This window comes from Lontra canadensis, unplaced genomic scaffold (genome assembly GCF_010015895.1).
Source record: "Lontra canadensis isolate GAN:19392208 unplaced genomic scaffold, GSC_riverotter_1.0 scaffold48, whole genome shotgun sequence".
Lineage (NCBI taxonomy): Eukaryota > Metazoa > Chordata > Mammalia > Carnivora > Mustelidae > Lontra > Lontra canadensis.
In genome coordinates, this window is record NW_022631042.1 from 11,187,263 (window position 1) to 11,214,996 (window position 27,734).

Consider the following 27,734-nt stretch of genomic DNA (forward strand, 5'->3'; position numbering starts at 1 on the left):
CGACCGGGCAAGCATGAGCAGGGGTGAGGGAGAGGGAGAAGCAGACCCCCTGCTGAGCAAGAAGCCTGATGCAGGGGCTCAGCCCCAGGAACCCGGGATCATGACCTGAGCCAAAGGCAGATGCTCAACGGACTGAGCCACCCAGGTGCCCCAGAGCACATGAATTTAAACGAGAAACCAACTACAGAAAGCTTGTAAACCCCAAATATCTGGAGATTAACAAGACTCTTTAAATAACATACTAGTCAAAAAAGAGCCTGCAAGAAAAACTTAGAACATATTTTGAACTAAATGAAAATGAAAATACAACTTACCAAAATTTGGGAATGCAGTAAAATCAGTGCTTTAGCAGGGCATTTACAACATTAAATGCATGTTCTAGAAAAGAAGACCTAAAGTCAATGACCTAAGCTTCCCTCTTAGGCAACTAAAGAACAGCAATTTATGCCTAAAACAAGCAAAGAAAAAAAAGAATAGAGCAGCAATCAGTGAAATTGGAAACGAGAAAACAATCGAGAAAAAGCAATGAAATCAAAAGCTGTTTCTTTGAAAAGATAAAATACATTGTGAATTCTTAAACATTAGCTTTGGTGATTTTGACTACAAATACGATTCAGACACTCATTTGGAAGGTAATATGAGGGGGGCCTGGGTGGCTCTTCCTCTGCTCTTCCCCCCCTCCTGCTCACTCACGCTCTTTCTAAATAAATAAATAAAGTATCTTTAAAAAATGTACCACGAGGGTTGCCTGGGTGGCTCAGTGGGTTAAAGCTTCTGTCTTCAGCTCAGGTCATGATCCCAGGGTCCTGGGTTCTAGTCCCGCATCGGGCTCTCTGCTCAGCAGGGAGCCTGCTTCCCCCTCTCTCTCTCTGCCTGCCTCTCTGCCTACTTGTGATCTCTGTCAAATAAATAAAATCTTAAAAAAAAAAAGTAACGAGCTATAAGAGAAAATCATCTGGATTTTTTAACATTTAGTCCTGCCCTTAATATTTTAGTGGACAGGGGCGCCTGGGTGGCTCAGTGGGTTAAAGCCTCTGCCTTCGGCTCAGGTCATGATCTCGGGGTCCTGGGATCAAGCCCCGCATCGGGCTCCCAGCTCCACGGGGAGTCTGCTTTCTCCTCTCTCTCTCTCTCTGCCTGCTTCTCTGCCTACTTGTGATCTGTCAAATAAATAAATTAAAAAAAAATCTTTAAAAAAATATTTTAGTGGACAGTAAATGGATACTCTCGGTTTTATTATTTTTTCATTTTTTTTTTAAAGGAAGCTCTGCACCCAATGTGGGGCTTGAACTCATGACCCTGACATGCTCCACTGACTGAGCCAGCCAGGTGCCCTCTCTGGTGGGTCAGTGTAGTCATGCCTTTTTATTTAATTTTTTAATTTGAGTATAGTTGACAATGTAAAGTTAGTTTCAGGTCCACAAGAATGATTTTGACTTCTCTATATCCTATGCTGTGCTCACAGGTGTTAGCTACCTCTGTCACTATACAGGACTGTCACAATATCAGTTATGTCTTTGCAATTATCTGTCTTCACTGAACCTAAAATTAGGACATTACACATCTAAGAACAAATATACCCTTAACGTCTTAAGTGTTACAAAGTTCTTCAAAGTTCTGTGAAAAACAAATATTTCCATTTTCTTGACTATTCACTTAACAAAGCTTCCATTTTCTGATGTACTTTCTGCAGCTACGTATTTATTCTGCTGGGTGTCCCTTTCCCACCACACTCGCGGACTCTTTCTCCTTTGCCATTAGTCAGTAGATGCACAGGAAGGAAGTAGTGGACAAACTGACCTCAGGAGCTCCCTCAAGGCAAGGTCTACTTAAAGACGGAACTAGACGGTATTATGTTGAGCGAAATAAGTCAATGAGAGAAAGACAATTATCGTTACGATCTCTCTGTTATGAGGAATTTGAGATTCAGGGCAGTGGGGCATAGGGGTTTAGGGAGGGGAAAAAATGAAACAAGATGGGATCCGAAAGGAGACAAACCATAAGAGACTCTTAATCTAAGGAAACAAACTGAGGGTTGCTGGGGTGGGGGTGCAGGGAGGGATAGGGTGGTTAGGTGATGGACACTGGGGAGGGTATGTGCTATGGTAAGTGCTGTGACATGTGAAAGCTTGATTCACAGACCTGCACCCCTGGGGCAAATAAGACATTATATGTTAATTAAAAAAAAAAAAAAAGGATGGCAACACAGTTCATTCCATATACCAGGAATGGAATAAACATTTGTGGAATGAATGCCACATGTTTTCCTACAAAAAAGCCAGAGATACCAATAAGCTGTGCTGTATTTAATAGAAGTCCCATCCTACATCTTAATATAGGGTGACCCAGTGGAGAGGGGAGAGACATCTTTTTTTTTTTTTTTTTTTTTTTTTTTGGTCAGAGAGAGTGAGCACAGGCAGACAGAGTGGCAGGCGGAGGCAGAGGGAGAAGCAGGCTTCCCGCTGAGCAAGGAGCCCGATGTGGGACTCGATCCCAGGACGCTAGGATAATGACCTGAGCCAAAGGCAGCCGGCCAACCGAGCCACCCAGGCGTCCCAAGCTGTGCTGTATTTAAAGTAAACTTTAGGGGCATCTGGGTGGCTCAGTGGGTTAATCCTCTGCCTTCAGCTCAGGTCATGATCTCAGGATCCTGGGATCAAGCCCTGCATCGGGCTCTCTGCTCAGCAGGGAGTCTGCTTCCCCCTCTCTCTCTACCTGCCTCTCTGCCCACTTGTGATCTCTCTGTCAAATAAATAAATAAAATCTTAAAAAAATAAAAATAAAAAAAAACAACTTTAGGGATCTGCTTCTCCCCCGATCCTCCCCCTACCCAGCCCCGTCATGTTTTCCCCCTGGGTGGGGGTGGAATCTAAAAATAAGTAAACTGTATCTTGTGGGATTTGGGCAGAATAAGGGAAGAGGATTAAAAGTACAAACTTCCAGGTATTAAATAAATAAGACCTGGGGGTAAAATATACAGCATAGGAAACATAGTTAATAATACGTAACTACTTTGTATTGTGACAGATGGTAGCTAGGTGTATCAAGGTGATCACTTTGTCATGTATGTAAATGTTGAATCACTGTATTTTACACTTGAAACTAATACTGTATGTCAACTGCACTTCAATTAAAAAATTGACTATATCTAATTTTGAAAGATTTTCACTGTTTAAAGATACTCACATTCTGACTTCCTCCTAATTAATGCACAGAGACCCTGCTCTAAGAGGCCAAGATGGCCCAGCAACAAAGCTGTTAATAAAAAGAAAAACAAGTAAGACAAAAGTCTCAGCCCTGCCACAGTTGTCTTACCACCCCCACACAACCTGAATTTCTGGTTTATGCTAACCAGTCACATAATCCTCATTCTCATGCCCTGAAACCTCAATTTATATTCCATAGATTTGTTATTTATAATCTAGATAGAGGTTGCACTGAGGATTAGCTTCTGCAATATTTAAAGAGAGAAAATTCCAGAGTGTGATTGGAACTGCTTAAGGAAAACTTCAAGCATTCTGAAATATTTCAAAATCTATTGATATTTATGTGCTCCCATAGCAAAAATACTTACTCCAATCTCCATAAAACTTAATAATCTATTAAGCTTTTCAAAATCATAATTAACTTTCCTCCCATATTCCCAATTTTACATATTAAACTGTAACACTTAAGACAAATTTGCCATCATACTGATGACATGCAATAAAGGAAGGATCTTTCTAGAACTTTGCTATCCAATATTGTAGTCATTGGTCCCATGTGGCTATTGAGCACAGGAGATGTGGCTGGTCCTAGTTGAGATCTGTTTTAAATATGAAATACACACTGGATATTAAAGACTCAGTACAAAAAGGAGAATGTATTTAGCTTTAATTATCTTTTTTTTTTTTTTTTTTTTAGATTTTTAAGTAATCTCTATACCTAAATGTGGGGCTAGAACTCACAACCCTGAGATCAAGAGTCACATGTTCCACTGACTGAGCCAGCAACGTGCCCCTGTTTTTAGCTTTTTTTTTTTTAATTTTTAAAAAGATATTATTTATTCATTTGACAGAGAGAGAGATCACAAGTAGGCAGAGAGGCAGGCAAGAGAGAGGGGGGGAAGCGGGCTCCCCACCGAGCAGAGAACCCCATGCGGGACTTGATCCCAAGACCCCGAGATCATGACCCAAGCCGAAGGCAGAGGCTTAACCCACTGAGCCACCCAGGCACCCCTGTTTTTAGCTTTTAATATTAATTACATGTTGAAGTGATATTTGGGATATATTGGTTTAAGTAAAATACACAAAGTTAATCTCACCTGTCTTTTTTTTAATTATTATTTTTTTTAAGTAATCTTCATACCCAATGTAGGGCATGAACCCAAGACCCCAAGATTGAGAGTCACAGGCTCTACCAGCTAAGCCAGCCAGGTGCCCCTTTTTACATTTTTAACAGAAGTATAGATGACACACAATGTTACATTAGTTTCCAGCATACAACATAGTATTCCGACAAGTCTATACCTTATGCTGTGCTCATTAGTGTAGCTCCCATCTGTTACCATACAATGCTATTACAGTATCATTGACTACACTCCCTAGACTGTGCCTTTTATTCCCATGACTTATTCCTTCCATAAAACCTGAAGCCTATTATCTCCCACACCCCTCCTCCCATTGTCTATCCACTACCCTCCCCCTGGCAACTATCAGTTTATTCTCTGAATGTATGGGTCTGTTTCTGCTTTTAGTTTTTGTTTTTGTTTTTTTTTTTTTTTTTTTAGATTCCACACATAAGTGAAATCATACAGTATTTGTCTTTCTTCATCTGATTTATTTCCCTAGCATTATACCCTCTAAATTCCCATTTGTTGTAAATGGTAAGATCTCATCTTTTTTTACAGCTGAGCAGTAGTCCATTGTTTCTTTATCCCTTCATGTATCAATGGATCTTTTTACTATCTTAATACAACTACTACAAAATTTTGAATTACATATGAACAGATATTATATTTCTCTTGGACAGCATTGTTCTAAAGCAACATTCGGAGCTCCTGACACAGTAGGAGGTATACATTAGAAGATAAGGGTCTTGAATAATGTCTCCCATTATAGGTCCCTTTGCATCTCTTTTACATACTGGTCACTTTCCCAGAGTCTTCAGCACAGGTGGAGAAGCTGCCACACAAAGTGATCCCTATACTCACGCTAGACCTCCAAACCATATGGACTCTAGCCATCCGTGCTTTTCATAGTTGCTGCTTTCATTAGAAGCCACAGTGTGTGCCACCCAAGGAACATTTTTTTTTTTTTTAAGATATTATTTGAGTGAGAGTGCTAGAGGGATCACAGAGGGAAAGGGCGCAGACTCATCTGCTGAGCAGGGAGCCCGATGCAGGGCTTAATCCCAGGACCCTGGGATCATGACCTGAGCTGAAGGCAGAAGCTTAACCGACTGAGCCACCCAGGTGCCCCAAGAAGGAACATTTTTATTTACAGCAGTTACAACTTTTGAGGGGATGATTTTCCCAAGACAGGGTTGACTAAATCTTTGGATGAGGTATCCAGATCAAAGCAAGGGCAGAGAGAAGGAAAACAGGACCATAGGTGGTCCCAGAGAAGACCAGAAAATGGAAGCAAGTTTAAGGAATACTCTTAAGATGATCTATTTCAAGAGGGACTCCTAAATCATCAATATGAGCTCTGGATCTAACTGCAATGTCATCCTACTTGCACATGTTGAACATGTACAATGTGCCCTTAGTCATTAGGACCACTGGGTGTCATACCTGATCGACAGACTCTTGTATAGCTCAGGTGATTGGTGTGTGACATCTAGAATGGTGCCATTCTGGACAGCCACCACCACCCATACATGGCAATGGAGCAGTGGAACTGTGGGTAGCTGAAAAGCTCCATTGTAAATTTAACTTAAAAAAATTTGGTGGGGGGAGCACCTGGGAGGCTCAGTCAGTTAAACATCTGCCTTCAGCTCAGGTCATGATCCCAGGGTCCTGGCATCGAGACCTGCGACGGGCTCCCTGCTCAACGGGGCATCTGCTTCTCCCTTGCCCTTCGCCTGCTGCTCCCCCTGCTTATGCTCTTGGTCTATCTATCTCTCTGTCGAATAAATAACACCTTAAAACTTTTTTTAGTTAAATTAAGTTAACCACCTGTGGCTGGTGGCTGCTGCACAGGCCACTGTGTCTGGAGCCTTGCTTCCCCAAGTGCGGTGTGCAGACTAGCAACACAGGACCCTCCAGAAGTTTGTTAGAACTGCAAAATATTTCCGACTTCACTCGCAGTTCCCGAAGTACACCCACAGTGTACAAGACTGCCAGGGGGTTCCCACGCACATTCAAGTTTGGAAAGCCCTGACTTAGAGTAGGGGGTCTTATTTAAAGTCATGCAAAAGTTAGCCTATCTATGTATATGTAGGGGTGTGTGGGTGTGTCTATACACACTTGCTCTCTTTCCTTCCCCATAAGGCAACATCCATACTTTTTCCTTCAATTTTTCAATTCATGATCCAAAACTGAGATGTTTTAGCCTACAGGAATATGGCCCTACAAATCAGGAAGGCAGATTTCCCTGATCAGACAGAACTGTGCTGTAATCCTTGGCTCTGCAGCCACACCCTTCAGCTTGCGAAGGGCAGAACCCGGCCCCTCACAGCTCGGAGCTCGTCCGCTGTGCTGTCACTTCCTCACGGTGGCAGCGCCAGGGCACTGTCTCTGCCTCCGAATACCACACACACACACATCCGTACAGACTGGAAGTAACACCTACCTACACACACACACCCACACACACACCCTATTGTGTAACACACATACCAAGAGATCTTTACTTTGTTAGTGAAAGCTTGGCCACAAAAAGCATCCTGGTAAAAATGGCAGCTTGTGCTCATTTGCACTGTGTGGCACAGCTGGTCAAGTTTTAAGTACGTGTGCTACTGAGGGTGCTAAGTTTTGGCTGGACTCAAGTTTTATTAGCGTAATTAGAGGCTGTCTGGTTACTCTCTGCAACATGAAACCATGAACAGAAACAGGTGATAATATGCATGTGATTATTTAGCTTCTTAATTAACAGTGCTGAGTTTATATCATAAAAAATAAGGGTCTTTTATTATTTCTGTTAGGCAAAGAAGGTATATGTACATGGAGGACGAGGCCCACAGAAATGTCTCCCTTTTGTGAACAGCAACAAAACGTCCTGACGTCGATGCTAAGGCAATGATTTATTCCAAGCCGGCAAGTCCCGGGGTTAGATAGGCGGTCCCCGAGTCTCAAGGCGGTACGAAGACTCAGCCTTGAATCCTCTCTTTCCCAGTGGTGTTTACGAGGAAACACGCACAAGCTGGCAGGGGGCTAATGCAGTAGGCAAACGAACTCACGCCACAGGGCTGTAAGTATTCCCCGGATGAAGACCACGTTTCTAAGTTTAGCCTTTTCCCCCCCCAGTAACGTAAATTTATAAATGCAGAGCTACTGGAGGCACCTGCATTAGGCAGTTAGGTCCCCTGTGCGAGTCCTTTTCCACTCATCAGTCTGACGAAGGAAAGTAACTTGCTAGCACTGGAAAGCACCAACAGTCCAACATACATTTAACAAATTGGGCTTTTGTAGGCCAGAAGATTCTGTAGAAACTAGCCAGCTGAGAGGGTTCTTTCCCATGAGATCTCTAATCCTTTCTCACCTCTGCAGTGTGATGGACGCCACTAGTACACAAGGGCTGAAAACCAGTTCTCAGTCTTCCACTGCCAGACACAGGACACGTCACCCACACCGCCATGAGGGATGTTCCTGGTAGGGAAGCTCTTCTCCGTTCCTCTCTCCAGAAAGCGTGCTGGGAAGCAAGTGAAGGATGCTACGGGAAGAATAACCCTGAATCCAGTCTAACTGGTCCAATCGCCGTAGAGCCTGACATGCAACTAGGGTATCCTTGTGACATCTCACACCCACGCAGGACACCTTTGTGTGGACACCATCTCTGAGGACCCCTCATTCACTTTGTTCCTTGCCCTCGGTCTGGGCCAAGGTTCTCATTCGCGCTCGGTTTTAGAGAATTTATTTGATTAACATATAACTAGTAGAAAGGAGTTTTAAAAAATATTTATTATATTCTGTTCTAGAAATGGTAGAAAATAAAAATCGGTGCACTGACGTCACACACACCCTTGGCAAGGCCCGTGTAGCCTTTCACGCCAGAGACAAGTTTCACACAATGCCAGAAACGCAAACACCTATGCGGCAGGTGACAGAGGCCGATGCTGCTGATTGGAGGAGCCCTTGTGAAGGTTTAAAGTTTTCTTCTCTGCTGTCACTTATTTTGGGGCAAATAACCAGTCCAGTGGAAGGAGTTCTGAACATAAAAGGCACCTGGAGTAAAAATCAGACCTTGACTAATAAAAATCGCTGCATGTGTTTACCTTGAGGAAAAAAACGCCCTATCAACCCAACCTTCCACAAGGTGATGAGAAAATAAACGCAAAGCTATAGCAACGGAAAGATCTCTCAGCACTTGCCTCAACCTGGTGTAGGAGTGAGATGATGACACAGTCACGTGTGCGTCTACAGACCTGGCAATGTTTTATCATCATTTCAATAAGCACGAGTACTGTACTTGTAGTAATAGCTGGGGGGCGGGGTGCTACTTATTCATAGTCAAGATTTGTTGCCTTTTCTCTTAAAATGCATCACTGAGTACTCCATTCATGGAGAACTAAAAGTTCATGTTGTCCATTAAGAATGTAGCAAAAACCTAAAACTGCAATTTAAACCAAAGTCCTTTTTAAATTATTATAAAGCCAGGAAAGCTGACATTTTACTATGATTTAAGCACCTGAAATATATTCTGATCAATTTATATCCTCTGAGCTAGAATTAGGATCCTCAGGATTTGTGTATGTGTACAAATACTGCAAATTAAGCTAATAAAAACCTGAAAAAATACAAATAATCTTTAACTACAAAGATCTAAAGTTCACCTATGGGTCTGTACTAAGAGAAAAGGGAACAGGGAGCTGGCGAACACTCGTGCGTCTTCTAACCCTGGGGGAAAGGACTCAGCGGAGCCAGGTGGTGTTCAGCTGGGTCTGGTTCTTGATGCTGGTATCCATTTTTAGCACTTCGCGAATGGCCATGGTAGCGTAGGTAGAGGGAGGGAGAGAAAAATCCATCTTCAGAGCTCTGTATTTGCCTTCTGCCAGGCAAGAGAGAAGAGAACGGTCAGAAAAGGCAGGCAGCGGCAGACAGACCGGGGCGAGTCCTAGCATCTGTACAGAAAGAAAACCACCTCACTCCTTTCCTCAGGCGCTACTTCCCATGGGGCCTCAGAGAATGAAACGTGGAAGTGAGACCTGGCAGTATGGGATCCAGCTGAATCCCTATGGTGATTCTACCTGGAACCTTCATAAAAAGGGCAGGCAACACAAAAGCAATAGGGTGGAAACAGACAAAGGAATGGTGGGAAAACTTGGACAATGACAAGGCAAATTTCATGTGTTAGACTCCGTTCCTGGACTTTGACTCACCTGTGTTAACTTGGGGGGGACGTGGGGAGGCGGTGGAGGAAATATTTGATCACCTAACACCAGAACCTTCTGTAACGTTCCTTCATTCTCAGCAAAATCTACCATTTTAATTATTAAGGTATAACCATGAAACTAAGATGACAAAACACAAAATAGAAGACACTGAGCTGGTGGAAGGTGGTGGTGATTTTAAGAGTTGTTTTTTTTTTTTTTTTCTTTTCAAAGGCTTTATTCATTTATTTGAGAGAGACAGACAGAGACAGAGCACAAGGAGGGTTAGCAGCAGGCAGAGGGAGGAGCAGATTCCCAGCCGAGCAGGGAGACCAACTCAGGGCTCAATCCCTGGACCCTGGATCATGACCCGAGCCGAAGGCAGACACTTAACTGACTGAGCCACCCCAGGCACCCCAAGAGTTTTTGTTTTGTTTTTTAAAGATTTTATTTGACAGAGAGAGAGAAAGAGTGAGTATAAGCAAGGGGAGGGGCAGGCAGAGGGAGAAGCAGACTCCCCACTGAGCAGGGAGCCCGATGTGGGAATCGAACCCAGGACACTGAGATCATCACCTGAACCAAAGGCAGATGCTTAACCTACTGAACCACCTAGGTGCCCCCAACAGTTTTTTCTTTATGTTTTGGAACAAGAAAACATTTCACAATTGACACAGAACTGACGGCTGAGTAAACTTACCGGAAGCAAACACTGGTGGTGGTTTCCCTTCCAGGTTGTCCACATCTGTGTTGAAGAGTGGGATTTTAGGATCATCGTACGCAACGACTTCCCTTCAAAACACAGAAAGGAAGAGAAGTGTGAATGTGCACTGCCATAAACGGTTATTAAGCTGCTCATTGCCATTTGCTTAGAAAGAAAAACACATAGGCCTGCTGGAAGTAATTCTGGGTGGAACTATTCGGTAACAGGATAGGACCAGATCTTTCATCACTATATGGTAAGGTGACAAAGGATGCCAGCCTTTGTAAAAAAAAAAAAAACAAAAAACAAAAAACAAAAAACAATATATTTCCTTGGGACAGAAATTCTTTTTATATGTAACTGATAGGTAGTAAACTTCACTTTGCACAGATGTGAAATGAATTAATAATGGCATTTATGTTTTCTCCAGAGTGGTTTTCACTACTAACACTGTGGTTACTCACGAAGAACTGTTCTCTGGAGTGGGGAGGACCAAGTCCAACCCTCCCAACCTTACCCCACAACCCAAGAAGAGGAGGGAAGACAGGAAGGGAGAAGGAGATGGAGAGAGGAAAGAGAACTTTCTGGCAATGGACAACTAACTCAAGATCCAATTTTAAAAATTATCAAAGCTTTAGTTCACATTAGGTACTGAAATATTTTAAATGAGTTAATACATATATACTGTTTTTCTCTTTAGAAACTTATTAAATGTTATTAAACGTTATTAAAACAAACAGATCAGTGTTTGGAACTCACAGCTAATTCTGAATAAAGGTAGCTTGTTCAGGGATAGCTCTGTAAGCAAATCTCAATGTTTAAAAGATTTTTTTTTTATTTGGGTGGGGAGGAGCCTCAAGCAGACTCTGGAGCCAGACGCAAGGCTCAATGTCACCACCCTGAGATCATGACCTGAGCTAAAACCGAGCTGGATGCTTAACTAACTGAGCCACCCAGGTGCCCCAACAAATCTCAATTTTTTATTAAGAGGGAAAAGTTTATTCTCCGCAAATTTCTTCAATAATTTAGCAAGGTCAATAAAATGTAAACTTTAACACTTTCACTCATTTGTTTCCCAATGATTTGAAAAATCCCAAGTAATAGCAATAATAATAGTAATAACAGCAAGTAGCACTTCTACACCAGGTCGTAAATGATGGAACATATACAGGCGATGCAAAAGCTTTCAGTCTCACATAATTCAGTTCTGTATCATTCCAGATGGTCACTCACCAACTGACATTCTGAGGACGAATAATGATCTTTCGGTAAGCCCCTGATAAGGAATAATCTCGAATTTTGTGTCTCATGTTGTCAATATCCAGATTGTCTGCTGTGAGCATTTCCCTGTAGGCTTCGCTGACTATAAAATACAAAAGGTTAGTTGGAATGCAGCATGCCAGCAAGCTACCTTCAGTTAGACTATGAAGAGAGTAACGTGTACATTCAGTTAGATCGTCCTAACAAAACCAGAAATCCCTCTAATGTATAATCCAGCCTGTCCTCTGGAATCGAAATTTAGGGACTTACTCCCACGACTAGGAGTCTGCAGCTTAGTTTGGACCAACTTGTAAGTTATCTCTTGCGAGCAGCCACAGTATCTGGGGCATAGGTTCTTAAGCTAACTACAAAAACATTTCCTCCGAAGTTGTTAACCTACAATTTATACATGCTCAGAGCTGGAAGAGACCACGCACATGGCCTCAGACTCTTTCTAGAAGAAGGCAGATATAAATTATATATATAAGAGACCTGGGAAAACCATCTGGGCTCAGCCTCACACCTGATGTGGGAATACCCGAGAGAGGCCATCATCCAGCCTTGCTTGCATGTGGCCAGCTACTGGTCACCAATTCCTTGTGAGAAACACAATTGTTACAAAGTCCCTTATTCTGGGCTGTAATCTGTCTTCTTAGAACTTCCGCTGACTGCTTTGGAACACAGCGGATTCACCACCCTCACGTACTCACGAGTACTGGCCCTTTAAGCCGTTTCTTCTCTAGGTCACACACCTGTTCCTTCAACTGTCCCTCCTCTGCCGTTTCTGTACTCCCCACAAAACACTCAATCGGCCTCAGAGTAGCAGTCTGATGCTAGTAAGAACTCCAGATACTTTACGTAGACTATTATCAAACTAGGCCTTTACAAAAATACTATTTACATTAAACTCTATTCAATACCTTCTGCAGTTCTTTTCAAAAAACTTATTTTTCATACAATTAGTATTAACCATTCTGGGTAAAAGAATCTGCAAACATGATAAACAGGTTTCTTGATTTAAGTTATTCATAAAAAATGCTGGGTAGACCAGCGTGAAGGAAAGACTCCCTCACAACACACCTATGAGACAACAGGGATCCCTACACTGAGCACAGCTGGAAACCGCGTGTGCGTGTGTTACCCATCCATGCGCCCGACCTGCCACCCATGCAGTCTGTGAGCCCCTGTCCTGACCACAAGGTTTCCATGAACAGCCTGGTCAAAGGCTGTGCTGAATTTATGTCTTAACTGGCATTAGCCCATAATTCTGATCCTGAGAGGTAAAAGAAAGAAGAAAAGAACGCTCACTTTTTAATCCTTGGAAAGAGAGCAAGTGTGGGTCTGAGCATCTTAAGTGCTTTCCTTCTCGCTAGTTCCCAGTGTCAGTGTGTCCTCAGGGCCTCGCTGCAACGTCAGGCTAGGCAGACCACTCCCCGTTCCCTCCCTCGTCTCCCCAGTCCTTCCCTCCTCCTCGTCTCTGTTCCTGCCCCTCAGCAAAGTCAGCCTCAGAAGTCTGAGGAGCACAGCAGTTTGACTGTGTCAACCAACATGGAAGTGGCAGATGACTAACTTTTTTAAGTATCTGCATTATCAAAGAAGGGTGTTAATACTGAATCATTCTCTAACTTGTACAATTTCAAGGAATGGAACACTGACCAGGAAAACCATTCTGGTCCCTTGACAGAAAAGATGGTTTTCCTTTGTTGGTTCAAGTAGGCTCCACTGTGGAGCCCAACGTGGGGCCTGAACTCACGACCCTGAGATCAAGACCGGAGCTTCCATCAAGAGTCAGATGCTAATCAGCTGCGCCACCCAGGTGCTCCAAGAGAAAAGGTTTTTTTTACAAGAAATAACCTCCCACAGACCAGTTCTGGCTAAGGGTAAACTTCCAGGGTCAGATCCATCAAACTGGTCATGCTCAGAGCTGCCTTCTTTTTTCCAATTTCTGAATCCCTGAAGAACGAAAGTTCCAGTCCACAACCCCCAACCCTAATCCATGAAGATAAGGGAAGGAATTCCTAACAGCCTATGGGGAATGGGAAATAAGGGTAGTGAATGCTCACTTTTCACTCCATAAGCTTCTGTGCTCGTTGACTTTTAAAACACAGTAAGCAGGTATTACTTACATGGTGTCAAAAAAGGCTGAAGGATGGCAAAGTCGAACAATCCATTCACTTTCTCAATGACTTTTTCCAAAGCCTTCCTATCCTTTATAAGAATTAGTGGATTTCAGAAATTTAAATGATGCCACTAATAACAGCAACACTAGGAACAATAATACCAACACTACTACAACTACCCCATTACCGCTGCCACCACCACCACCATTTTGTTTCTCAATTTAATTATCCAGGGGGGCCTGGCTGGAGTAATCAGTAGATCAAGGGATTCTTGATCTTGGGGTTGTAAGTTTGAGCCCCATGCTGGGTATAGAGACTTCTTAAAAATAAAAAAATTAATTTATCTATCTCAATACATCCCTTCCTGGGGGACTTTATATGTAAATATGATTTATAAATGCCTGAAATTGAAGCATTTTCAAGTCTGATGGAAATCAAAGTTCTAAAATTCTATTTCAAGTACTGATTATTTTTCCCTCCTCTCTCTACTCTTCACAGCCAATGGCTTAAATATGTCAAACTTTGTTTGAACTATTTTCCCCAACAGGGAACTTACTTTTATGCTTTGGGTAGATAACATCAAAACCTGGCAAGGGCATTACCACATCATGGATGGAGTAATTATGAACATCTTCTTCATCGATGTAGGTGGCTGTAGCTGCAAATTCACAAAAAGAGAAATTGAGAAAAATTGTGAAAATAGGTAATATTTTCATGAGCCTGAGCTTCTAAAATTATACACATCTAAGAAGTCAGAAGGGCAAGCTGACATGGCTGAGTGACCTACAAAGCTTAAGAAATGAAGTTAGGGATCTTTTTGTCTTTTCTGCTCTACCCAAGAAATAAAAATCATGGACTGAGAACAAGTGGGAAGCCAAAAAAAATTTCATTTCTCAGCTGCACCCTCAAATTTTTAGAATTTTTTTTTAAATGATCAGCTCCTGTGAAGTGTGTAAACCTGGTGATTCACAGACCTGTACCCCTGGGGATAAAAATATATTATATGTTTATAAAAACTAAAAATTAAAAAAAAAAAATGATCAGCTCCTTTATAAACAACACTATAAAATACCATCTAGAATGCTATCATCAATGGATGCATTTTGCTAAGAGAATAATTTTTAAAAATCCATCTGCATTTAGAGAATGAAATGTAATGGCACATGGGACATCAAAATACACTGGATGTAATCAACACTAAATGAGGTTAAAAACTATTAATTTAGGATAATCAACATTTCTCAACAGAAACCTGGATCTATCAGGCATACATGCAGACGAGCAGGCTATGTCTGCAGACAGTAGAAGGACAGGTGGGTATGCCAGAAGGAAGTGGACTATGGAAACAGGCAAACCTTGATTCTGAATCCCTGCCTTTTCTTTCTTTCTTTCTTTTTTTTTAAGATTTTATTTATTTATTTGACAGACAGAGATCACAAGTAGGCAGAGAGGGTGGGGGAAGCAGGCTCCCTGTTGAGCAGAGAGCCTGATGCGGGGCTCAATCCCAGGACCCTGAGATCATGACCCAAGCCAAAAGCAGAGGCTTTAACCCACTGAGCCACCCAGACGCCCCTGCTTTTCTTTCTTTAACCAGCCGTGGAACCCTGTGAACCTCGTCTGAAGAACAGAGAATACTTCACAGAATACTATGAACTTTAAACCAGAAAATGCAGACAAAGGGCTTAGCACAAGGCCTGGCCCGTGGTGAGAGGGATCGGCATCAGAGGGGATCATCTGTGTGTCTTATGAATGCTGCGGGCACAGGGTATGCACTAAATATGTTATATCATGGCCCGTATGTAAATCGGGCTCCAGGGGCGCCTGGGTGGCTCAGTGGGTTAAGCCTCTGCCTTCGGCTCAGGTCATGATCTCAGGTCCCTGGGATCGAGTCCCGTGTCGGGCTCTCTGCTCAGCAGGGAGCCTGCTTCTCCCCACCCCACCCCGCTCTCTCTCTCTGCCTGCCTCTCCATCTACTTCTGATCTCTCTCTGTCAAATAAATAAAATCTTAAAAAAAAAAAAAAAAAAAGCGGGCTCCAGCTGAGTGTTGACTTAAAGAAACTCTTTGAAACTGGCAGACAACAGCTGAGAGGCTGAGGTATGTCCAGAAGTAGAGAGGAGTATTTGCAAGACCCAGATTACAGTTTGGAAAAAGATTTAAGGCAACACTGAGTCCAAATCTTATTCTAGCTGAGAAATAGCCCAGAGACCCAGAGAGAGTTAGGTACTTATTCAAATTGGAGATTACTCCTTTGACAGAGAGAGAGACAGAGAGTACAAGCAGGGGGAATGGCCGGCAGAGGGAGAGGAAGAGGGGGACTCCCCACTGAGCCGGGAGCCCGATGCAGGGCTCGATCCCAGGACTGCAGGATCATGACCTGAGCCAAAGGCTGACACTTAACGGACTGAGCCACCCAGGCATCCCTAACTGGATATATATTTTCATTGAAGACACAGGTCCAAACTGTTCAATCTGAGTTTACAACGTCTTTCCATTTCAACTTTATCAGACATCTCTCTCTCTTTAGTGGCCAGGCTGCATTTTAAGCACAAACAGCTAAGCCTAGTTGGATGGAATGAGGATATCTGCCTTTTTACCTCCTTTGAGAACAAGGTCCCCTGGAACAGGCTTCAGTCCATACTCTTCTATTCTCTTGCTTACCATGTTATTCCACACATAGCTTTGATAGCTATGAATATACATCAGGCGATTATTTCTTGGTATCTGGAAGGAAGAAAAAAATGGGCAAGGGAAAAAAAACTACACATTCTGAGTATTAGAAGTACAGTACTTTCCAAGACATCTCATTTGTTTAGTGGTGACCCTAGGATAAGCAGCTCACACGCTGAATGGATAGAAACAGGGAGTGACGCACAGCAACCAGTGTGAGGGACAGAGCCCTGTGCCTACGGGTGCGCAGTCGCTCCGACTTCAGCAGCTGCCAGGCATTCATGCAATGAAGGCAACTCCGGGAGACCCTACACCCTGATTCAAAGACACAGCGCTCCGACTGCAGAAATTGACACGTCACTTACAGAGCAGACCATGCTTCCTTCCTGATTAATCCCACGGAAGGAGAGAACCTGAAGGACCGAACGGACAACTAATGTAATGCAGCAAAAACGCTGTTTTGTTTCCCTGGGGAAGAGTAGAAAAGACTGAAGGTGAAGAGTTAAACTTCGGTCTCTTCTGGGTTACAGGTATCCGAACGCCAAGACGGGACCCACTGCTGAACCACCACGAAGAAACCAAACTAAAATGTGATCATCTAGACCACTCCTCGTGCAGCCTCTTACTTAGGTAGGTCACAGGGCTGATGCTGGAGAATGACCAAGAAAGGAACTCTAACATGGTCTGTGAATTTCTGAAGTACCAAGACGGTTAATTTAAATTTCCTTGTGGATAGTATCTTCCACTTCAATGCTCTTCTCGTGCCCTCAACGTTAATAGTTACTGCCAATATTTCCTGCACCCACCCTCCACCCCCATCACCGTTCAGGGCACAAACAAGGATCACTCTGGTCACCTGCCAGTCAGAGATCACCAAAGGATCCTTATTTACCTTCTGCTCTCTCAAAATTTAGTAAAATATTTAAAGAAAAAACTTAAAAAGCATTAAGCCACCTCAAGTCATTCGCCTGACTTCACAAATAGGACTCACTATGCCAAACGCAGAGACTATATTCTTCATTCCATATTTTGAAAGTCCTCGAAGCAGCTGCCCTTCCACACACCTTTTGACAGGAAGTTTTCTGAGGGCAGCGGCTGGGTCTTTGGTCTTCGCCCACTCTTCTCTGCACTTAACCAAGTAGCCCTTTTCGGCTGGGGAGAAGAAAAGCTGTGATTAAAATAAATTATTGACAGGCAGGTTTCTGTAACTTAATGTGCTGCTGAGAGGAAACAAAATTAGAAAAGGCTCTCTGTGCTTCAGGTACTCTGAACAGCTTCTGCTCACCTGAGAACAGCCACCAGAACGTGACAAGGCAGGACAGGCAGAGTGCACTGAACCAGCCGGCTCTGTCCACCTTCCGCCACCCCAGGACTTAAACACCATTACTATTCCATGATAACGGCTGAGTCACAAGTCAAAACCCAGGTAGTCCTTTCTTCCTTCTCCTTCTCTACTGGGTGGGCAAATTTAAGAGGCCACTCTCCTTAAAATTAGACAACTTTATCTCTTTTAATTTGGAAACGATTACACAAAGGGCATGCCTGTTTTGATAATTTGTACAGGTTTTTTTTTTTTTTTTTAAGAGGCACTATGCCCAGCACAGAATCCAAAGTGGGGCTCAAACTCATGACCCTGAGATCAAGACTGCGCTGAAATCAAGAGTCAGACCCTTAACTGACTGAGCCACCCAAGCGCCCTTGTACAGTAGCACTTAAATCTTTTCTTCATACAGTATGAATGTAGAGGTACTTTCTGGGAAGTTCTTGACAAACTCTTTAAACTAAAAATCCTCAACATTTTTTGGCCCAGTTTTTACATTCTATCACGCTATGATTAAAAATTAACCACAAGTGAAATGTGTCTGCATTCCTGAATGTTCAGAGATTTAGCAGAGCACAGGGAAAAGGAAATACATGTATTCATTTATGAATGAATAAATTAGATGAGCTAAACTGCTGAAAACAGGATATAAGTTATAAATCTCACATATATATGTACAGAATTTGTCAAAAAATGAACTATCCTTTTATTTTACTATAAGAACAATCTTGAAAATTCTGAAATAACCACCCCCAGTATGCACACATGCTTTTTATTCAAAGCAATTCCACGAATACTTAACAAAATATTCTATTTCTTTCATTAACATGAATTTTATTCATACCTCCAGAACGGGGTTTCAATATTAAATCCATGACTTCAGTCCAGGAATTCTGCAGGATAGCTCTAAAATTAAACATCATTTTACTTAATTTTGCAGTAAGATGTATTTTATATGTCAAAATCTGTGCAGTCACAAATCATGTTAACTTTCTATATCTTATTAAATGCAAAAGTAAGCTGGAAAACTAATATAATGATAAAGGTTTCAAACGTAAATGCCAAAATAACTTAAAAATGAGAGAACAAAATGAAGAGCATGTTCACTCATTAACATTCAGTATCACCCTCAGTTTTAAAATGCTACTAGTATAAATACTACCAACTCATCAAGCTGTTATACATGGTATTACGTGTATAAATCAAAGTTAAGCCTTTCTGCACTAAAACTTATTTGAAACTTCTCAAGAAATTTCTCCCCCTTGTTAATACCTTCTTGCCTAGACAAACAGCATAAATAACACTTTATCCTTCCTTACTATTCTTGCCAAAATGGAAATACCTTTATTTTTACTGATTATAATATATGCTTCTTAAAAATTAAATAGTATGTAAGAAAGGTTACCTGTTATCTAACACTATCTAAATCAACACTTTAGAGAGTACTTTTCATAACTTTAAAAAAAAATTTTTTTTTTTTAAGATTTTATTTGAGAGAGAGAGAGCAACAGAAAGTGAGAGGCAACGAGCAGTGGGGCTGGGGGGTGGACAGGGAAGGGAAGGGGCAGAGGGAGAAGCAGATTCCCCACTGAGCAGCGAGCCCCAAGTGGGACTTGATCCCAGGACTCTGGGATCATAACCTGACCCAAAGGCAGACACTTAATTGACTAAGCCACCCAGGAGCCCCATTAAAGATTTTATTTTTAAATAACCTCTATACTCAATGTGGGGGTAGAACTCACAACCCCAAGATTAAGAGTCACACGCTCCACTGACTGAACCAACCAGGTGCCTCCATAATGTTTTTGATAAATCTGTAAGCATATCCAATTTTTCCTTTAACTTTTATTCCATTATATGTTGCCATACAAAAATTCTATTGTGGGTTTCTTACCTAAATTATTCCAGTTAAGATTTCTGGTGTTGGGAGTCATGCTTAGAAAGGCCTTCCCTAGTGGCACCTGGGTCAGTTAAGTGCCCAAATCTTGGTTTTGGCTCAAGTCATGATCTCATGATCCCATGACTGTGGGGTTGAGCTCCATAGGGAGCCCCAAGTCAGGCTCCATGCTCAGTGGGGAGTCTGCTTGAGATTCTCTCCTCCTCCTCCACGCACCCCGCCTACTCACTTTTTCCCTCTCTAAAACTCAATCTTTAAAAGAAGAAAGGCTTTCCCCACCAAAAGAATACCGAAATCCCTTCTACTAATTTTTGTTTTTAGTTAATTGCGGTTTTTATTTTTCATATTTAAGAAACCTATATGGCATATTTTTGCATATTAAACTGTATAAAATGCTGTTTGGTATCCAATGATATGATCATATCGATTTTTTATCTATTAATGTGATTAATTACGTAACAGACTCCTACTGCTGGCCATCCTAGCAGTCCTGGAAGAAGCCATGCTCTATCAGTCCTTCAATATTCTCCTGGATGACACATTATGGAACTGGCTAGACTATCCACAACACCTCCAGAGAGAGCGGAGAATGAGTTCAGGATGAGGCACTGGTCGGTCAGGTGGCATAGAAGATGTCTGTGTTCAAAAACCTGTGACCTGGCTGGCCCCTTGATTTTGTAAATAGGTTTCTTGCAAAACACCTGTGCTCCTCCCTGACGCATCATATGTGACTCCTTCCACACTGTTTAAACAGCAGAGCTGAGCACCTGCTATGAACACTCCTTGGCCCACCAAGCCCAAGACATTTACTACTTGGCCCTTCACAGAAAAAGTCTGCCAATGCATGGTATACTACCAAGTTTCTTAAGATGCTGCCACATACACGAAAGTTCACTACCTAGTGCCATATGAAATATGTGCAGATTTCATTTACAAGAGGCCATTCTATCCGGTCCTCTACACATTAAGATGTTTCCTACTTTTCTTACGTTACCTTTCTTTCTTCCAACCTTTTTTTTTTTTAAAGATTATTTATTTATTTATTTATTTGACAGACAGAGATCACAAGTAGGCAGAGAGGCAGGCAGAGAGAAAGGGGGAAGCAGGCTCCCCGCCGAGCAGGGAGCCTGATGCGGGGCTTGATCCCAGGATCCTGAGATCAAGACCCAAGTCGAAGGCAGAGGCCCAACCCACTGAGCCACCCAGGAGCCCCCCCCTTTTTAATTGTATATAAAACGCAAAACATAAAACTCTTAATTTTAGCATTTTTAAAGTGTATGGTTCTACGGCACTGAGTGCATTCACACCGTAACCATCAGGACGACCTGCCCCCAGAACTTTCACATCTTCCTCAACTGAAACTCTGTACACATCAAATAAGTCCTGTCTCTTGGCAACCACTGCTCCACTTCATGTATGAATCTATTCGAGGTACCTCAGGTAAGAGGATTTACACAGTTTTTGTCCTTTTGTGCCAGGCTTATTTCATTTAGCATCAAAGTCTTCAAGGTCTATGCATGTTGTAGCACGTGTCAGAGTCTCTTTCCTGTCAAAGCTGAAGATTCTCCATTGTATCGATCTAACATGTCTTGGATCCATTCACCTGTTCAAATGGACACGACTGCTTCCACCTTTTGGCTGCTGTGACTACTGCTCTTAAAAACATGGGTGTGTAAATACTTGCTGAGTGTTCATGTTCAATTCTTTTGGGCAGATAATAAAAAATGGAATTTATGGTGATTCTACGTTTGATGTTGTGAAGAATTACTGTGTCATTTTCCATAGCAGCAGGCCCATTTTATATTCCCATCAGCAATGCACAAGCGTTCCCATTTTCCCACATCTTCACCAACAATTTTTTTTTTAATAATGATCTAATGGGTATAAAAAATTAGCTCATTATGGTTTTGATTTGTATTTCCTTAATGATTGGTAATCTTGATTGTAATCTTTTCATTATTAGTTTATGAGTCATTTGCATTTCTTCTTTATGAAAGGTCTATTCAAGTTCTTTGTCAATTTTTAATCAAGTTGTTTTGTTATTATTGAGTTGTAAGGAACTCTATATGTTTTGGACATTAACCCCTCAACAGATAACCTGCAAATATTTTCTCCCATTCTGTGGACTGCTTTCTTATTCTGTTGATAGTGTCCTTTCTACACAGATATTTTTAATTTTATTGAACCCAACCTATTGTTAGATCCAAGAAATTGGCAATCAAATGTCACTAGGTTTTCCCCTAATTTTATAACTGTAGTGGTTCAGGTCTTGGATCTATTTTTAGTTAATTTTTGTGAATGGTGTGAGACAACTTGTAATGGTGTTAAGGGTCCAACTTCACTTTTTTTTATGCGTATATCCAATTTCCCCTACATAATCTGTTGAAAAGACTGTCCTCTCCGCACTGGTCTCGTTACCCTTGTCAAAAATCATTTGACCATATATGCAAGGATTTATTCCACTTAAAAAAATAATAATAAAAACAGCTTTACTGGGGTATAATTCATATATCCATATAATTCATCTATTTAAGTGTACAATTCAATGCTTTTGGTATAATCACAGAATTGTTTACATTACATAATCATTCTGGAACATTTTTAGCACCCAAAAAGAAATCCTACACCCATCAGCAGTCACTCTCCGCTACCCCTCCCCAAACATAGGCAACCACTAATCAGCTTTCTGTCTCTATGTATTTGCCTATTCTTAATATTTAATATATATGAATCTTGCCTTTTGTGACTAGCTTCTTTCACTTAGCATGTTTTCAAGGTCCACCCACGTAGTCGGAGTCAGTACTCCATTCTCTTTCATTGTTGAATAATATTCCATTGTATGGATACATCACATTTTGTTTATCCATTTATCAGTTGATGGGACATCTGGGTTGTTCCCATTATTTTTGGCTGCTATAAACATTGGTGTAAATTTCTGTGTAAACACGTTTTCAATTCCTGAGTATACACCTAGGAGTGCAATAGCTAAGTTGTATGACTGAACCTTCTGGGGACTAGCCAAGCTGTTATCCAAAATGGCCGTACCGATTTACATTTCTACCAGCAGCACGTGAGGGTTCCTATCTCTCCACATCCTCACCAACACTTGCTATCGTCTGTCTTTGTGATGTTAGCTATCATAGTGGATATGAAGTGATAGCTCACTGTGGTTCTAAACTGCTTTTCCCTGGGGCACCTGGGTGGCTCAGTGGGTTAAAGCTTCTGCCTTCAGCTCAGGTCATGATCTCAGGGTCCTGGGATCCAGCCCTGCATTGGGCTCTCAGCTCGGCAGGGAGCCTGCTTCCCCTCTCTGTCTCAGCCTGCCTCTCTACTTGTGATTTCTGTCTGTCAAATAAATAAATAAAATCTTTAAAAAAAAAAGCATGAACAAATGCAAGTATGTGTAGTCAGCTGCTGCAACCATGCACAGGAAATCAAGAGAAGTCCTCTGCTCCCAGGGCTACAGAGGACCAACTAGTGAGCTCCAGCAGACCCCCAACCCTAAATTTCACCTTTGTTAGAAAAAGGGTTTGAGGGGCGCCTGGGTGGCTCAGTGGGTTAAGTCTCTTCCTTCGGCTCAGGTCATGATCCCAGGGTCCTGGGATCGAGCCCCGCATTGGACTCTGCTCAGTGGGGAGCCTGCTTCCCCCTCTCTCTCTGCCTGCCTCTCTGCCTACTTGTGATCTGTCTCTGTCAAATAAATAAATAAAATCTTTCAAAAAAAAAAAAAAAAAAAAAAAAAAGAAAAAGGGTTTGAAACACAAGACCATGAACTACCTTATCCCTCAGATTACTTCCAACTCATGACTTCTATAACCATGAGAATGATTACTTTATATAACAATCTACTGGACAGCATAAGCAGGTTTAGGCTTCCAAATCCAAGTAAGTATGTATGCATGTATTAAAAGTTTATCTTTTTGGGCACCTGGGTGGCTCAGTTGGTTAAGCGTCTGCCTTCAGCTCAGGTCATGATCCCAGGGTCCTGGGATGGAGTCCTGCATCGGGCTCCCTGCTCAGTGGAGAGTCTGCTTCTCCCTCTGCCTCTCCCTCCACCCACTCTCTCTCTCTCTCTTAAATAAAAAAAATAAAATCTTAGGGGCACCTGGGTGGCTCGGTGGGTTAGGCCTCTGCCCTTGCCTCAGGTCATGATCCCAGGGTCCTGGGATCGAGCCCTACATCGGGCTCTCTGCTCGGCAGGGAACCTGCTTCCCCCCCCGCCCCGACTGCCTCTCTGCTTGTGATCTCTGCAAAATAAATAAATAAAATCTTAAAAAAAAAATCTTAGGAAAAAAAATTTATTTAAGTAATCTCTACACCCAAATGTGGAGCTTGAACTCATGACCCAGGGATCAAGAGTTGCATGCTCTTCCAACTGAGCTAGCCAGGCGTCCTTTTTAAAGTTTTTTTTTTTTTTTTAAAGTTTATTTATTTAGTGATCTCTACACCCAACATCGAGCTCTAATGACCCCCAAGATCAAGAGTCCAATTATTTACTGATGGGATTTCCACCCTAGCTTACACTACAGGGATTCCCCATTGCCTGAAAGTGAATCAGAGTTCTTAAAATAAACTTTACCACTCTATTTCCATCCTACACCACTTTCTTTAAGGGCGGGGAAAGTGCAGATGAAAATTTAATACACTGGAAGGCACTTGTAAAAAGAGATCACAAACTATCATCTTTGTCAGGCTACCCAACAGCTTATTGTACTGAGCCAAGATTTACCTGTAAAAAAGCAACTAAAAATAGAATTCCTAGATGGGTTATCCCAGATGAGAGAAAAACTTACCTTCCAAATTATATCCTTTTGAACAGTGATTTAATTTATTATTATTTTTATATTAATTTGTATTATCTTAAAACACAACAAAAATTAGAAGGATTCTACAGATCAGCTGATGAGACATACTGGTTCACTCAGCCCAGACATGAATGATTAAGAACAACAGCAACAAAAAAAAACCTTTCTTCTTTTTCCAAGTGAGCTCTTTCAGACAAAAGTTAAGAAACTAAATACGCACCTTCCAACCTGATATGTGGGGACAGCGGTAGTTCCAAATCTTTGCATACCATAGTAGTTAATAAATCCGATCTCCTTGAGAGAGTTCATAGCTTGCTGAACTTGGTCATCAGTTCCTGTTATATTTCTGCAAGGGCCCAAGTTACCCAGAGAAAAAAACGGAGTCAAACACATTCAGGGATGCCTATCATCAATGATATGGCTTGGCTTTGTGCCTTTCCCTTATCCCTTGCAGCTTTCTCTCCCCCTGCTGAGGATTCTGTGCTTTTTTTAAAAAACGGTGGTGAAATACATATAACACTAATTTGACCATTTTGGCCATTTTTAAGTACACCAACAATGTTATGCAACATTCCCCACTATCTACTTCCTGAACTTCCCATTCTTCCCAAACTGAAACTTTGGACCCATTAAACAATAGCTCCCAAGTCCCCCTCTTAGACTCCCCGCCTTCTACTTTCTGTGTCTGTGAATTTGCCCATCCTAGCTACTGCCTATAAGCAGAAGCATAGGCTCTCCATCTCTTAACACCATGTCTGAAGCACATGGCTCCTTTCCAAAGGAGGTGCTGAGTTTTGAGAGGTGAGGTGGTGTTGGTACAATTCTCTAGCACTATTTGCTTTTCCAGCCCTATGAGGCTCTGCTGGGCCTTCCCTCACTGCCACACCTGCTAGAACCAGCTCACCTGGATTAATAACTATTCCGAACAGATGTGAGGGGGCCCAGAGGGACCCTCTCTGGTTTGCACTCCTACCTGCAGGTCTTTACCTGAGGACAACTGTGAAGTGATTCCCTTGAAGCTCTCCCAGTTTCAGAGGGTTTTTCTGATAGCTGAAATTCCCCAGCTTAAAGTTCATCAAGCACTTGTTCAAGTGGGCAAGTCTTTGAGCGGTTATTCTAAAAAATATAAAATAAAAAAGGAGCACAAAGAGGATCATGAAATACTGCCTGAAGGGGTGCCTGGGTGGCTCAGTCATTAAGCGTCTGCCTTTGGCTCAGGTCATGATCCCAGCGTCCTGGGATCAATCCCCACATCAAGCTCCTGTACAGCAGGAAGCCTGCCTCTCCCTGTCTCTCTGTCAAATAAATAAAATAAAAAGAAATACTGCCTGAATGAAATAGTCTTGGGCACCCTGCTACAGGAAACAATAGCTAGAAATAAGACCGCACCAAGTTATGAGGAGCAGAAACACAGGCAAGTGGGCTGAGCTTTTTCATTTCCCTCTGGATTGTTCCTTCAGCAAAATGATGCTGGTTTGATCTTACTGGATAGATTAACCTGGGCCACATTTATATTCATAAAGCTTACTGTGATTTATGAGTAATGGAACAATCACATCTGTAAAATTTGCTACATTTTGTGAGAGGGAAGGGGATAATAACAGAGAGCAATCCCTAAGTCCTATTTTCATCTATCAGAAAAATACTGTGATCTTAAGAAAACTTGAAAATGTACAAAGAAAAAAAAATCTGCTAATATTTAACTTCGCATTTCCTCCCATTCTTTTTTTTCAAACATATTATATAGATAGAGATAAAGATGGCATTCTACTACAAATGTGTACCTTGCTATCATTTAAAAGGTGTAAGAATGGGGTGCCTGGGTGGTTCAGTTGGTTAAGTGTCTGCCTTCAGCTCAGGTCGTGATCCTGGGGTCCTGGCATCAAGCCCCAGGACCATGATTGTAAAAAGAGTTCTCCCTCTCCCTCTGCTCTCCTCAAAAAAAAAAAAAAAAAAAAAAAAAAAAATCTTTAAAAGGTATAAGGAAATTTTCATGAAAATTCCTTAACTTCTTTAATAGTAATTTACATAGAAAAACAAACACAGAACTGAAAAACCGATGTCCTCTCCCTATCCCTCAACACCTCTCCTCATCAGCAGCCCATGTTAACAGCTTTTTTTTTTTTTTTAAAGATTTTATTTATTTATTTGAAAGAGATCACAAGCGGGCAGAGAGGCAGGCAGAGAGAGAGGGGGAAGCAGGCTGCCTGCCGAGCAGAGTGCCCAATGCGGGGCTCGATCCCAGGACCCTGGGATCATGACCTGAACTGAAGGCAGAGGCTCAACCCACTGAGCCACCCAGGTGCCCCAACAGTTTCTTGTGCATCCTTCCAGAAACACTTTCTGTATAAAGAGGCATAGGTGTATCCACAGTCTTCTCCCTTTTTGGAATTTTTTGGTAAGATCTTTATGTGTTGTATATGTGGAAAAATACAAGACTTGTTAAGTGTTCTGCTCGAATTTCCACCAAGTGAACTCAACCATGTAACTAGCACCCAGATCCTCCCCTCTTTTGTTACATTATAAATTGTTCAGCACTTTTTTTTAAAGATTTATTTATTTTTAGAGAGAGAGAGTCTGTGCGTGAGCAGGGTAAGAGGCAGAGGGAAAGGGGAAGCAGACTCCCCGCTCAGTGGGAAGCCCAATGGGGGGGCTTAATCTCCGGAGCAGGAGATTATGACCTGAGCTGAAATCAAGAGTCGATGCTTAACCGAGCCACCCAGGTGCCCTAGCATCTTGGCTTTCTTCCACTTAAAAATGCATATCCGAGATGCGCTTTATCCACACGGTACTTCCGAGGCTGCTGCATTCTTTGCCCAGGTGCACGGGATGGCTGTTGTCCTGCCTATTCAATCCTCTACCTGACCCCCATTGGTGTACATTTAAATGACCTAACTTCTGCTGTCACAAACAATTCTACAGCAAACATCCTTACACATACGTCTTTGTGTGCATCTATACAGATGCATCCTCGGAGTAAATTCTTTGATGTGGGAGGTACGGATTTTAAATTTTAATCCCTACTGCCCTCCAAAAAAGTTTTATCAACTTATGCTCACACTATTAACATATGAGTGCCTACTGTCTCATCCTTGTGTCTCCTGCCAGGGCCTATTATAAACCTTTTTGAGGTCTGCCAGACTGTTAAAAAAATATTTAACCTTGGTTTTTATTTGCACACTTCCTCTTATGAGGTTAAACATTTCTACATATGTTGGTTGTGAACTGCCTGTTTGTCCTGTTACTTTTTTTTTTTAACGTATTTTGGATTGTTATTATTTTTTTCTGTTTTCAGAGTAAAGAAATCTTGTCCTTTACCACATAGTTTGTAAATATTATCTCCCATTTTGTGAGTTTATTTAAATATTTTATTTATTTATTCAACAGAGAGATCGACAGCACAAGTAGGCAGAGCGGCAGGCAGAGGGAGAAGGAGAAGCATGCCCCGTGCC

The 27,734-nt window shown here is 42.0% G+C and overlaps 1 protein-coding gene across 2 annotated transcripts in view; it reads right to left on the reverse strand.

The window, feature by feature from the left end:
* Positions 1-8,082: 8,082 nt before the first annotated feature.
* Positions 8,083-27,734, reverse strand: part of PUS7 (pseudouridine synthase 7) — a 56,505-nt gene continuing 36,853 nt past the window's right edge. For both annotated transcript variants that reach the window (XM_032873340.1, XM_032873341.1), the window contains 9 exons: positions 25,270-25,398; positions 24,503-24,628; positions 18,425-18,486; positions 17,251-17,411; positions 16,187-16,313; positions 14,147-14,248; positions 11,444-11,573; positions 10,208-10,299; positions 8,083-9,188 (listed from right to left, as the gene is read on the reverse strand). In XM_032873340.1, coding sequence (XP_032729231.1) covers positions 9,052-9,188; positions 10,208-10,299; positions 11,444-11,573; positions 14,147-14,248; positions 16,187-16,313; positions 17,251-17,411; positions 18,425-18,486; positions 24,503-24,628; positions 25,270-25,398 — 1,066 coding nt within the window. In that variant the 3' untranslated portion in view covers positions 8,083-9,051. The remainder of the gene's footprint in view (positions 9,189-10,207; positions 10,300-11,443; positions 11,574-14,146; positions 14,249-16,186; positions 16,314-17,250; positions 17,412-18,424; positions 18,487-24,502; positions 24,629-25,269; positions 25,399-27,734) is intronic.